The 11,785-nt window shown below is 50.9% G+C and overlaps 1 protein-coding gene across 9 annotated transcripts; it reads right to left on the bottom strand.

The window, feature by feature from the left end:
• Positions 1-848: 848 nt before the first annotated feature.
• Positions 849-11,784, bottom strand: PLAGL2 (PLAG1 like zinc finger 2). Of its 9 annotated transcripts, none has more exons than XR_014185422.1 (6): positions 11,719-11,784; positions 10,674-10,783; positions 8,809-9,204; positions 5,558-7,933; positions 4,032-4,124; positions 849-1,308 (listed from the first exon to the last, which is right to left on the bottom strand). XR_014185422.1 is itself a non-coding variant. In XM_082065735.1 (4 exons), the coding sequence occupies exons 3-4, from the start codon at positions 9,069-9,071 to the stop codon at positions 6,715-6,717; spliced, it is 1,482 nt and encodes a 493-aa protein (XP_081921861.1). In that variant the 5' UTR covers positions 9,072-9,204; positions 10,674-10,783; positions 11,719-11,784; the 3' UTR covers positions 4,152-6,714. The 9 variants fall into 9 exon arrangements, 4 of the variants coding, with proteins under 4 accessions (XP_081921861.1, XP_081921863.1, XP_081921862.1 ...); XR_014185423.1 differs by having other exon boundaries at positions 4,032-4,115; XR_014185424.1 differs by lacking the exon at positions 4,032-4,124.
• Position 11,785: the final 1 nt, after the last annotated feature.

Below are 11,785 nucleotides of genomic sequence, written 5' to 3'. Positions count from 1 at the left end.
TCTCTGCCAACAGGAAAATCTGGGCTGAACTTGTTCCTCAGTTTTTGGTGGGCTAGCAAAGCTGCACTGCCATAGCCATGTCCCTCTGTAGCCGTGTCCCCTCATAGGTGTGTCCCCTGTAGCTCTCTGCCCTGGGGAAGGTGCTGCTGAGGAATTGCCACCTTGTACCAGCGGCTGCATGAAGAGCAACAAGGATCATATGCAGAGAAGTACCCGAGCACTGCCGCCAGCTGTCAGCTGGTGACCCATGTGCTGCACAGCAATTCCCCAAAGCGCAGGATGTTCTTCACCCTTTTTCATCTGCTAAACGCTGCCGGGGTCAGCGAGTGGTTGCAGCTCCGGCTCTCGGTTTGGTTCTGGCTCTGCTGGGCATGCAGCTGGGGCAGCGGAACTGTGGGGGTGTCTGGAGGGCTGGACCCGCCTGCAAAGCTTCCACACGGGCTGGTGATTGTAGTGAAACCGAGTGACCAGAATGTTATGCCTGACAAACGTTCTATATAGTGGTATCGGTTGTCGCTACGTCCCCAGCAAGGTGCCATGTTCTTTATTTGGGTCTAATTCTTTGCTTGAAAGAAACTTAAAGGTTTGTGTGGATTCATGTAGGAAAATGAGGTCTTTGACTTGTCTTGTTTTTGCTTAAAACCTAAATAAAAACCCCATTCCCCTCCAAGAAGACACCCAGGGCAGTTAGTTCAAAGTTTTTAATAACAACTTCATTATAAAAAATGCTTTCAATCTGCATTTCATTTCGCAAGACAATGAAAGAGCTAATTTTAGTGATGAAAACGGACATTTCCTAATGGCACTTAGTATTTTTACCACTTCAAAACCTTGTTTACAGCCCCCAAAATACTCCTTTAAAAGAGGTTATTCACTGTGTGTAAAAGTGCTAGAAAGTGTCTTTTTAGAAAACCAGTTGAGCTTTAACAATGGGAAGTTTCTGGCTGCAGCAGCTGCAGCCGCAGGGAGGGAGGTTGGATGGGAACGGCAGCCCCAGCGGGACCCTCGTGTCCCCTCAGCTCCCGGGGCTGCGGGACCCCAAAGCCTTTCCCTGGCAGCAGGACGTGGCGGCTTCAGAGCCAGCGCTGTGGTGGCGGCAGAGCCGGTGCTGGGGCAGAGCTGATGCCAGGAGCAGGTTCCCATAACCAGAAGCTTCTGCAGCACCTTCCAGTGCGAGCCCCTGCGCGCACAGAACAGGCTGTGGGGCTGGAACATGAGCGGTTCCCCTGGACGCTGCTCCTGTCCCCTGTCACCTCAGCACTTTCTGCATCCGAGCTGTTGTGCACTTGCATAGCAGTGTCAAAGGACCTGGTATGTGAGATGGATGGGGAGAAGGTGGCTGATCAAATGAGGGATGGTTGCTTTTTAACAAGACACGTTTGTGTTGAGGATTGTTCCCCTAAGTGAAAATGGAGAGCTGACCTATTCAATAGTGATTTTTTTTAAAGTATTCTGAATTTCCTGTTCTTTCTCTTTTGCAATGCCTGTAACGTTCCTTCTCGCTGTGATCTCCCAGTACTGAGGAGCTGCCTCGTCACGTACGTTGTTTGTATGTGCGGGTGTTCGGGCACTGGTGGAAAAGGCGACTGCAGACCCTGCTCCAGCTGTGAGCACACGGCGAGGAAGGTGCTGCAGACTCTGCGAGCCCAGCTGTACATGTAACAAATCAAACGTACTTTTGGTGGAAAAGCCAAGCTAACCCTGTGGTGTAGATTAACGAGAAGCAGAACGTGCTCTGTTTTCTGGGTATTGTTTTCTGGTCACCGGTTCAGTTTCTACTGGACCCATCTCTGTGCCCACCCAACGCACCTTGTGGCGAGGGCTCTGTGAGCACATGGGGACAGCTGTGGTGCGGGGCAGGCAGGAGCTGCTGAGGAGGTGCTTTGGGAGGAGAAAACTCCTTTCTGGGAGCTCCAGAATGGCTGAAATGTGTGGCAGGATTCATCCAGGATCCCGTTCCTCAGTGGGATGAAGTGAGAAGGTCATGGGCTGGGGGAGCCTGATGCGGTGGAGACAGCAGAACCTGAGCGGGGTTTGCTGACACCAGGGACATGGTGGTGGGGACAGGAGAGGAGCGGGACGTAGCGGCCCTGTAAGGAAGCTGTGTCTGGACCGGTGTATTTCTCGGCAGCTTGGCATCGCCGTGGCGTTATGGGGAACCAGGCACAGCCAGGGCAAGAGGGGCCAGCGACAGGAGTGACAACTGTCCGGGTTGCCCGAGTCCCAGCCCAGCAGCCCAAGCTGAACCAAACTGCCCTTCCGAGCGGGCGTTGGGCAGGCTTGGAGTCACAGCTTCAGGCAGCGATGCCCATCGCCGAGAATCAGGAAAAACACAAGAACAAGTTATGGATAAGAAGCAAATTTTGGATAGCAGACAGAAACCCATAAAGTTTTAATGAAGTGGTTCTGTTTGAGCTGTTTATCCACTTCACTCTCTGTGGCAGAATATCCACAGGCAATTAACTGAAAATAGGCACCTGAGGGAGGATCCAGTGATCCCGAGGAAACAGGATTAGAGAGGACCAGTGAGACAACAGGGTGATGGGGAGAGCATCTTTGAAGATCTCTTGGTGGAAATTTTAATTGCAGGCAGTAGCAAATGCCTCTGTGGGCTTATTCTGTCCAGATAGCAAAGGTGATGCAAGGGTAGAGAAAGGAAATGGGGCTTTTCCAGTGAACTGCAGGAAATCTTACAAGCAGCTGCTGTTCGCCTGTCAGCAAGGAAGGAATTAAAGAACAAAGAGCTGGGCTCCCAACAAAAGTACTGAAATCATCAGTGTACTGGAGGGAACAAAGGGATTCTCACTGAAGTGATACCAATTTTCCAACACCGAGGCTGAAGAGCAGGCGCTATTGTGAGGCTGCTGAACGGGTCTGTCAAAACACCGAGCGTGGATATTCTGTCAAGGGAAATTCGGTGGAAGCAAATGCACGTTAACATGTCGTCCCTTCATACACATGCATTTTGAGTGAGCCGTAATCCCACAGGGAAAAAGATCTTCAGAGTTTTGCACAGCTCCAGAGATGGGAGCCTGGACGGGTGAGTGAAGCCTCTGCTGCCAGGAGCTGCCTTGGCCTGCGAGTTTCTAAGGAGTGAGCTGCAATCATTCTGCTTTCCACTGGGGTGTTGTGTCCTTGTCCTTTGGAGAATCTGTGGTCTAATTTATAGTCACTAGCATGTTCACATCCTGTCCTTCACAGTCTGCACATTTCCTGCGGGACTTGAACTCCCTGAGTCAGCCATACTTTAAAATGTTTCTTTACTTAATTCTTCTGACCAATTCTTTGCTGTGGCTGCTCATCTCAGGCTTTTTGTGCCTCCCAAGGTGGTTTAATGTGTATTTGTCCCGGCTGACTCCTGTACCCACAGCCCTGCCTGGGCTCCCCGCTGATCCCCAACGCCAATGTCAGCGCTGGGTTCACTGCCTGTCCCATAGCCCCCTGCTCCCCGCGTTAATAATGGCATTGGGGAGAAAGCAACACATTGGCTTATACACCCCTAAACCTTGACTTAAACCAAAAACCAGACCAAACCCTTTCTGGGATGACGCTGAGTTCTTATAACCCATAACCAGCATAGCGGCCCCGTTCCCTTCCATCTGTACCCAGCAGAGCAGCTCTCTGGGTGCGCTGCCCCGTCACCTCCTCGCAGGGCGGCATGTTCAGCACCGCATTGCAGCCGCATCGGGAGCTCGGCTGAGCCACCTGCTGCCTGTGTCCCCATGTCCCCAGCCGCATGTGGAGCTTGGCTGAGCCACCTGCTGCCCACGTCCACAACCACCCAGTACATGGCTCCTCATGAACTCCGGCTCCCAACTGGTGCAGCTCAGATGCCCACAGTTTTTTCTTATGAACGGGTGAACAGGTTCGCTAACTGGCCTCAAGAAATAATTTATTTTGTGAATTGTACCCTTACTTTACTATTTCTAATGGAAGCAGCCTTATTAGTTTAGACTGGCTGACAAAATACTTGCACATTATGGGATTTGTTGTGGAACAGGAACTTCAAATCCATTTTCCAGAGCAAATACCTCATGTCAGCTCCAGCTGCCTCTGAACATGCTCCCTTCGCCGGGTTAGACTTCCATTGGCAAATGTTATTACGATTCTGCTTGCTAGAATGGCTGTGGAAAGCAAATCACACGTGCAAATAATAGCAAAATGAATTCCATTTATTCTTTGACAGACTACTGGCAGGAAAAAGATGCCTGGCTCTAAGTTTAGCTACTGCTGCTAAAGGAATTCCAGTGCTGACACCTGGTTGGAGTACAATGCAGGCAAAGAGCAAGAGAGCTGAACGCTCTGCAGCAGCAGAGGGTGGACGATGGCATTGCATAAGTCTGATAATCCTCACGTGCTGTAAGTGATCAGTTCTGAGCATTGATTTCTCAAAAAAAAAAAATCCTCTGAAGATAGGGATAAGGCTTGCATATCATCAATAACAGTGTAAAACTCTTTAATTTGCGAAGAGCAAAGAAATAGAAAGGCCTGAGGTATTCGATGGTGGCAAAGAGGAGCTGAGTTGAAACGCCCCCTTTACCTTTTCGGGGTTAGAGAACAAGAAGGCACTCGTGAGCTTCGCAAGGCAACTCTGACGGAGAAGAGAAAGTACTGCATTTAACTCGGGGATCATTGCCACAGGATATTGCTGAGGTAAATAAATCTTATATTACATTTTGATACAAAAGTATTACTTACAGCATTGCTGGCTAACCTAAAACAACTGATCTATGGTCTGGAGAATCAGTGGATCGCTAAACAGTCATTCTGGGAAGAATTACTAAGCTAAATTAAAAATAAAATTCTTGAGGAAAACAGAGGGGGGACAAGCTTGTGAACGACCGAGGCACGGCGGGTGTCCCGCTGTGGGGTCAGTGGCTCAGTGGAAGGCAATATGCACTGGGTATACTGGGTGTACTGGGAAGGTGAGGGGGGACAGCAGCTGGCTTCAGTGACGGAGCTGCGAGAACAGAGTAGAGGTAGATTTTTTGCATTTTCTAGATTTATAGACAACAATATCGACAGATTTCCTGTTTTATGTTGGCCTACGATGGTTCTTCCACGCTGAGGTACGAAGATCTGCATCTGTTTTCATAAACACGCACCAACGTACAGTGAGATCAACCTCCGTACGTTGCCATCTACAGTACAAGTGCCCAGGAAAACAAGAGCAGGAGGTGACACATGCTACGTGACACCAGCAGCTGCTGTCACTGAGCGTGTGACCCCTCTGTCCTCAGTGCAGACGGTCCGTGGAAGAATTTAAGAAGTGGGGCAGGGAGCAGGGGAAGCAGAACTTGAACTTTGGGAGGCAAAGCTCAAAAAGGAGAGAACAACAAAAAGGCCAGTGGACCCGAATCTGCAGTGATGGGGTGACGCAGGCCCAAACCCTCCGCGTTTGTGAGCACTATTAGTGTTGGGGCAAGCGCTTCAAATACACTGGCAGAATGTACGTGAAGCTGGGACCAATTTTTCCCCCCCGATTCCTGGATCCCCCTGGACAGAGGTAAAAATAATCTCTTGAGACTGCTTTGTGGATAAGGCAAAAGGTACTGACCTCACTGAACTGTTGTGGTAAAAACAATCTAGAAACTCGTGCTCTGTTCCTCATCCCTCAGGAACCTCCAGCGCAGGAGCCTCAGCCCGAACTTGTCCATCCTGCTGTGACAGGATTCGCCGCTGCCGCCCCAGCTCCTGACCCAGCTTTGTCATGCGCTTTGGTTTTGAGAACAGACGCACGACCTGTTTGCCTGTGGGAGATACGTAAAGGGCTCTACCTGCACACCGCAAACCTGAGCAAAGCTGCCGGAGCTGCTCCGTCCCCTCGACATGTGGGTAACCAGAGAGAACAGCAGGAAGCGGCTGCCTACGGTGGCAGAGGCTGAACTGGTCCGAAAAGCAAAAGTGTATTTCCCCATGGGGGAAGAACATGATATGTGAAGAGAAATCAGTGCAACCTGACTTCTTTGTGTAAACAGTGTTCTAGCTACACCAGACATAAACCCAGTGTATTCTGGTGCCTCCTATGTTTGTACTGGTGGAAACAGATTTGTGCTGTGTAAACAATGTTCACTGTGATGAGTTTAACGGCTCTGCAAGGATGAATGAGGTGATGTCTCTGAATTTGCTATGTAAACGGGTCTTGGTGCTTAACACTGATGTGGAGTAAGCTGCGTTGGGTGGAGAAAGCGGTGTGAGGTGGTGGGGAGAGGTAGTGGGGAAGGGGAGCCCCTTCCCCATTGGCTTCATACAGAGCGGGAATCTTGACTGCTCCTCCTTCTCCGTGGGAAGGCATTGGCTAGTTCGCCAGAATTGCAGTGTGAGAACATGAAATGGAAGCTGGACTCTTCAAAAGTTTAGCCCAAGATGAAAGAGTCTCAACTCCTTCTCAGGGACAGTCCCTTCCCAAAGAGGAACATCACTTCGGGATCTCAGGGAAGGTCAGTGCTAAGCGCGGCTCCTGATTCACAGATTAAAAATTAGATAAAATATATCCAGTCTATTAGCTGAAATCTTTTTGCTGTACAGGACTGGGACTTGCATGGGGATATCTGCCGTTCCAGTCTCCAAGTGCTCCCTCCAGAGATCAGAAACCTCCTGTCTGAAACAGCTTTGCAAAGCTTTCGAACCCCAAAGGGAAGGAAGAGTTGTGCGTTTTTAAGGCTTTCCGCAAAACGGTGACTGAAAGATCTGTTCTCCAGCGCTCTTCTCAGCTTACTGGAACGCTTGGTGGAACCGTGGCAGTGTGGTTGTGCTCAAGCTGGAAGTGAAGACAGGGGGCAACGAGTGAAGGGGCCCAAAGTTCAGCGAGGCCCCAGCTCCGGGAGATTCTTGAGGTTGATGTTGCAAAGTGGTGAGCAGTGGCTGTGTCTCCCCCTGTGAGTAGCCCATGACCAATCCCCCTGACGATACAGGGGGATTGCAAGGAGGAAGATTGAGGGGGAGGAAGCCAAGAAGATGAGAGAAGTCCATGTTAGCAGCACAGAGAGCCTCTGACAGGTTCGCAGGGCTCTTGGAAAGCAAAGCCTCATCCAGGGGGGGTGGCTGAGGTGAAGAGGACTGAGGCTCACCAGCTGAGAGAGACAGGCTGCCAGGGAAGTCCGACAGAAAGCTGTCCACCTCTACTTTGGGTAGTTTCTCAGGCAAATATGAGGTAGATCCAAGCTGATACTTTGGAGGAGGTTGCGGTGGGGAGGAGATGGGAGAAGACTCCAGAGGGTAGCTCATTCCCATGGGAAGAGAATTAGGAACCAGCGAATGGGGCATCCCTGAGCTGGGCATGGTTTGGAGGTGTGTGCTGTACATGCCCACAGGCAACATGCCAGGGAAGCTCTTCCCACCCATCACGTCTCTGGATGCCATGCACAGGACGGGACTCAGCTCCTCTTTCACCGCCACAGACGAGCTGCAGCTCAGGAGCCCCAGCATGTCCACTGGCTCTGTCTTAATCTTCAGCAGTTCCTGGGAGTGGCTTTTCTTCATGTGCCTGGTCAGATGATCCTTGCGCCCAAACCTCTGGGCACAGTACTGGCACAAGAAGTCCTTCCGCCCCGTGTGCACAACCAAGTGTCTCCGCACATCTTTGCGGGTGTAGAAGCGCCTGTCACAGTGGTCACACGGATGCTTCTTTTCCTTGGCTCCACCAGAAGCCCGCCTAGAGTGAGCTTTGAGGTGCTCCAGCAGGACCTGGGTGCTTTCGAACGTCTGCAGACACACCTTGCAGCTGAGGTCACCGCTGGCAGCTGCGTGCATGGCCAGGTGGCGCCTGAAGCCAAGCTTGGTGTTGTAGTTCTTGCCGCACTCAGGACAGTGCAGAGCCTCCTTGTTGGGGTCGTGGGTCTGCAGGTGGTTGCGCAGGTGATCCTTCCGGTGAAACATCTTCTCACAGTACATACACTGGTGAGGCTTCTGAGCAGAGTGCGTGGCCATGTGCCTTTTGGGAGAAAACCGGGAAAGTTTAGACCAGCGTCCAACCTCTATGAGAACACATGCTACTTTTTCAACATTTTCCTTGTGTTCTCCGCTTCATGCCACAAAAACCCCAGATGACATTTTACTGCCGCTGAACGATGTGCGCAGAAGCACATTTCACAGAACAGTTAGAGAGTCTGTCTGCACAGTGCCCGTCCTCCCTAGAACAACATCACCTCAGCGTGTACCTCAGCGTCTGCTCAGCTCCTGTTCTCTCTGCTGAGGCTCTCAGAGGGGGAAATGACAAAGAAAACCTGCGTGGTTTCTGACAAGAAATGCTTTTTGGCTGGTGAGATGGCTTTGTGTCATCAGGAGGCACCAGACTGTGGCAGCGTCTGTTGACAGCCACTGTGGACTGATTTCTCCTGGGTATCTTACACTTTGACACTCTGGTTCATCTAGTTTCAAGTTCTCAGTGATCATATTGGTTAATTATGCTGGACTCTACTTCAGTACACGAACAGGCACTCTACTTCGTCATGCTAGAACAACAGCTGCCACAGAAATATTCCTGGGATTAAAGTAAAAAATGTGAATGCTCTTCTTGCATATTATTTTGTTTTTAACCTGTGAAGTTCACTTTCTGCCTCAATTTCCTCCTTAGTAAAATAGAAAACAGCTCAGGATAAAGTATTATCTGAGATTCTCAGGAAGGGGCTTAAAGAGATGTCAAGTACAGTAATGCCTGGGACTGAACTGCTTTGCAAGGTAACAGGGCATTCCCCCTCCTCCAGCTTCAATTCCCCCTCCTCCAGCTTCTCAGAAATTCAAGTAAAGCAGCCCCAGGAGGGGTTTTCCCCTCTCCTGGCAGGGCAGAGTTGCTCGGTTGTTCCCTACCTGTACAGCTTGTACTTGGAGGCGAAAGCTTTGCCGCAGTGCAGCTGCGGGCAGTTGTACGGCCTCTGCTCCGGGTGCGAGAGCGGATGAGTTCTCAGCTTGTCCGCAGTAGGGAAGGAGCTCTCCGATATTTCACACTGGCATTTTCCCTGACTTTCGGTCTCTTCTCCTCTTGTTCTGGGGACTAATTTCCAGCCTGTCTCTTCCTCCTCCTGCTTTGCATCTTGAATCCAGTTGGGAACACTGGGAAAAAATGCTGTCATGGCAGGGCTAGTAGAACATGGCCATTTCAAGTGGAACTCACGCCTGCAGGCGTCTTGCTGGGGTGGTGTCGTGGTGCAGTTTTCTGTTGGAAGCCTCTGTGAGCAATCTGCTTCAATAGCAAACCCTCTTCATCTGAAATCACACAAGGGTTGGTGTTAAGCCACTGTGCCTTTCACCCCACACACAAACACGTATCAGCATTCAACAAGCATTAAAAACATAGGAAGATGCTTATGCCACACGTTCACAGACATGGGAAACTCCTGTCTCTAGAACGTGTTCTGTTCTTTTAACCCCTGTTCCCTGATTAAAACCACGTTAAAAAACATTTTCTGCAATTTTTGCAATTATTAAGAGCCAATGTTACTGGTTACGTGAATTTTCTCCTGAAACCGTGTAGGTCGGTGTCTGTTTGTAGCTCTAAATACCTCACCTTTCCCCGTGTGTTTTGTGGATCGCTTCCCATTCCCTTTTCTCATGTTCTTCATAGTCTGTTCTCACTCACTCTCGATCTTTGCTCACATGGAATTCCCTTCCAGAGCTCCCCAGAGAAAAGAAGGTTCTCTTCAACTTTTTTTTCACCCATTCTGCCACCAACCTAGTGCACTAGTAAGACCATCTCCTAGCAAACCAATCTGAATTATACACACGGGCTGGGGAAGAAAACTTGCTGTTATCGGCAACATCGCACCTTTTTCAGGAATTTGCTTGTTTTCAGGGTGTGGTTAGTCATTGAATTTTCACTTTTCTACCGTGGGCCAGATTCTGCCTCTCTCGATTAGCAAGTTTTCTACAGTAATGAGCATTTTTTTTTCTTTTACACTCTCGTCCATTGATAATGGAAGCTCAAACTGTTTCCTTTTCAACAAAATATAACTCGCGTATGCTCTGCTGGCTTTCACGTTGATGAAAATCTACACGAATCTCTCTTAGCAGGTTGCTCTTGAGTTGTGTCTGTCTTGTTAGCAAAGTACTGAATTTTTATATGATTCTACCAACACCTAAACTGGTAAACAGTTCGCTGAAATAAAAACCTCAGAAAGCATCTCCTTCGCTGAATTTAGCTGCCTGAGAAACTCTTCTTAAAATAGCACCAACCCCTCAATGTCTTTCTCGCTCCATGATTGCTTCAGAGGAAGTTCCTGCCTGTGCACCAACACGCGTGCCCGTTGTGGGCAGGATGTGCAGCTACGCGGGAACCAACCACCCCCATTAAGAAAGTTCACTGCCGAACGTTGTGAGTCGCTGAAACAACAATAACCGTAACTGCATGCTCCTTACAATGCCACCAATGGCTCCCTCGGGACACAAAACTCCGGGAAATGGGACAACTCCAAGAAAATGTGTCACTATGAGCTATGGAAATGTCTACTAAGAGCAGAATTCAGTTTTGCGCAGGCTGAATCTACTCAGCTGGAGCAGAACAATAAAGGACGAGAACTGCTGAGGTGCCACTTTGGTACAACCCAGCACGACGTGACGGCTGCTCCCGCCCCGCGGCGTGCCCACGGTTCAGAACATTCCTGCTTTGTAGATATCTCAGACCGTGAATATTCCACCTCTGTAGGAGATGTGTGCCAGAAAAGATAAATGTTCTCTACCTCCTGCTTCAGAGCTGCGCACGCACTGTGGGAGCCTCTGCCGCCTTCGCCAGGGAGGTTGCTGCGTTCCCTCTGACAGCGGCTGCCATTCGTGCCAGCTTCACAGCTACCTGAAAGGAGACAGAGTTTGAACTTTGCTGTCTGTAACAGTAACGGGCACCAACTATCTATTGCCTTTAGAGCAGAAACCTCAGTACAAATGAGTTAAGATTGGTAATCTCTGTAAACAATTATTGCAAGATTTAATTAACATTCCTTTAAAATGTTCAGGTTCTAGCAAGAAAAAGGACTCTGTCTGTGTGGTCTAAGTCTAAAGGTGTGTCCTAGGACACTGACAGCTGTGGAACACGAGAGAAAAAACAAGAGACACAGTATTGGTGAAACACAGTAGCAGTGGAACGTTAACAACACAGTTCATGCCTGGCTACAAAACTCTCTGCACTTTCAAAAAACTCAGTTGTCTTAGTAATAGTTCCCCAAAGAAGGTTTCCAAAGCACGAGCTCCCTGTCCACTGTCATTCGGTACCACCAAATGCTCCCCGCTGTGTGGAAACGCTTCAGAGCACACCTGGTACATCCCAGCGCCTGGACCAGCCCGGGACACCCGCTGTGCTGGGGAACTTCGTACCAGTGCTAAGAAAGCCCCGCTGGGCTGTGCAGCTCCGGACACCTCAGTCGGTCACGGCCCCACCGGTGACTCTGCTCCGCCCCAGCCGGAGCTCAGGAGGTCGGCGGGGTGACCGCGGGACCCCCGGCAGCTCCGCCGTTGGCACCGGGGGGACGCGGGAACCCTCCCCACGCCGGGAAGGGTCCGCGGCCGCCAGCGGAGGCTCCCACGTGCCGCCCCCCGCCCCCGTTACCATGGCGCAGCCGGAGGGAGGGAGGGGGAGAGGCGGGCCCGGCCTACGCCCCCCCGCCGCCTCCTCCTCCTCACACGCCCCCCTGTCCCCAGAGGGGACCCCGCCGCCGAGGGGAGGTGGCCGCCGCGACGCCGCCCCTCACCCCCTCCCTCCGGTGCCGCCCCCGCTCCGTCGCCCGCACTCACCCCGCGCCCCCGGGCCCCGCCGGGCGCGGCTGCGGCCCAGGCCCCGCCGGCCCCATTGTGCGGGGCA

The sequence above is a fragment of the Streptopelia decaocto genome (genome assembly GCF_964273445.1).
Source record: "Streptopelia decaocto genome assembly, chromosome: 14".
NCBI classification, from domain to species: Eukaryota; Metazoa; Chordata; class Aves; order Columbiformes; family Columbidae; genus Streptopelia; species Streptopelia decaocto.
This window is presented reverse-complemented; position numbering and strand designations above follow the sequence as displayed.

What these genes read in the sequence shown, in the direction of transcription:
- PLAGL2 (XM_082065735.1), bottom strand. Translation starts at nt 9,071, where the DNA reads ATGACAGCATTTTTTCCCAGTGTTCCCAACTGGATTCAAGATGCAAAG. An exon ending in TCCAAGTACAAGCTGTACAG is followed by an intron (nt 7,934 to 8,808) that starts GTAGGGAACAAC and finishes TTCTCCCAAAAG; the next exon opens with GCACATGGCCACGCACTCTG.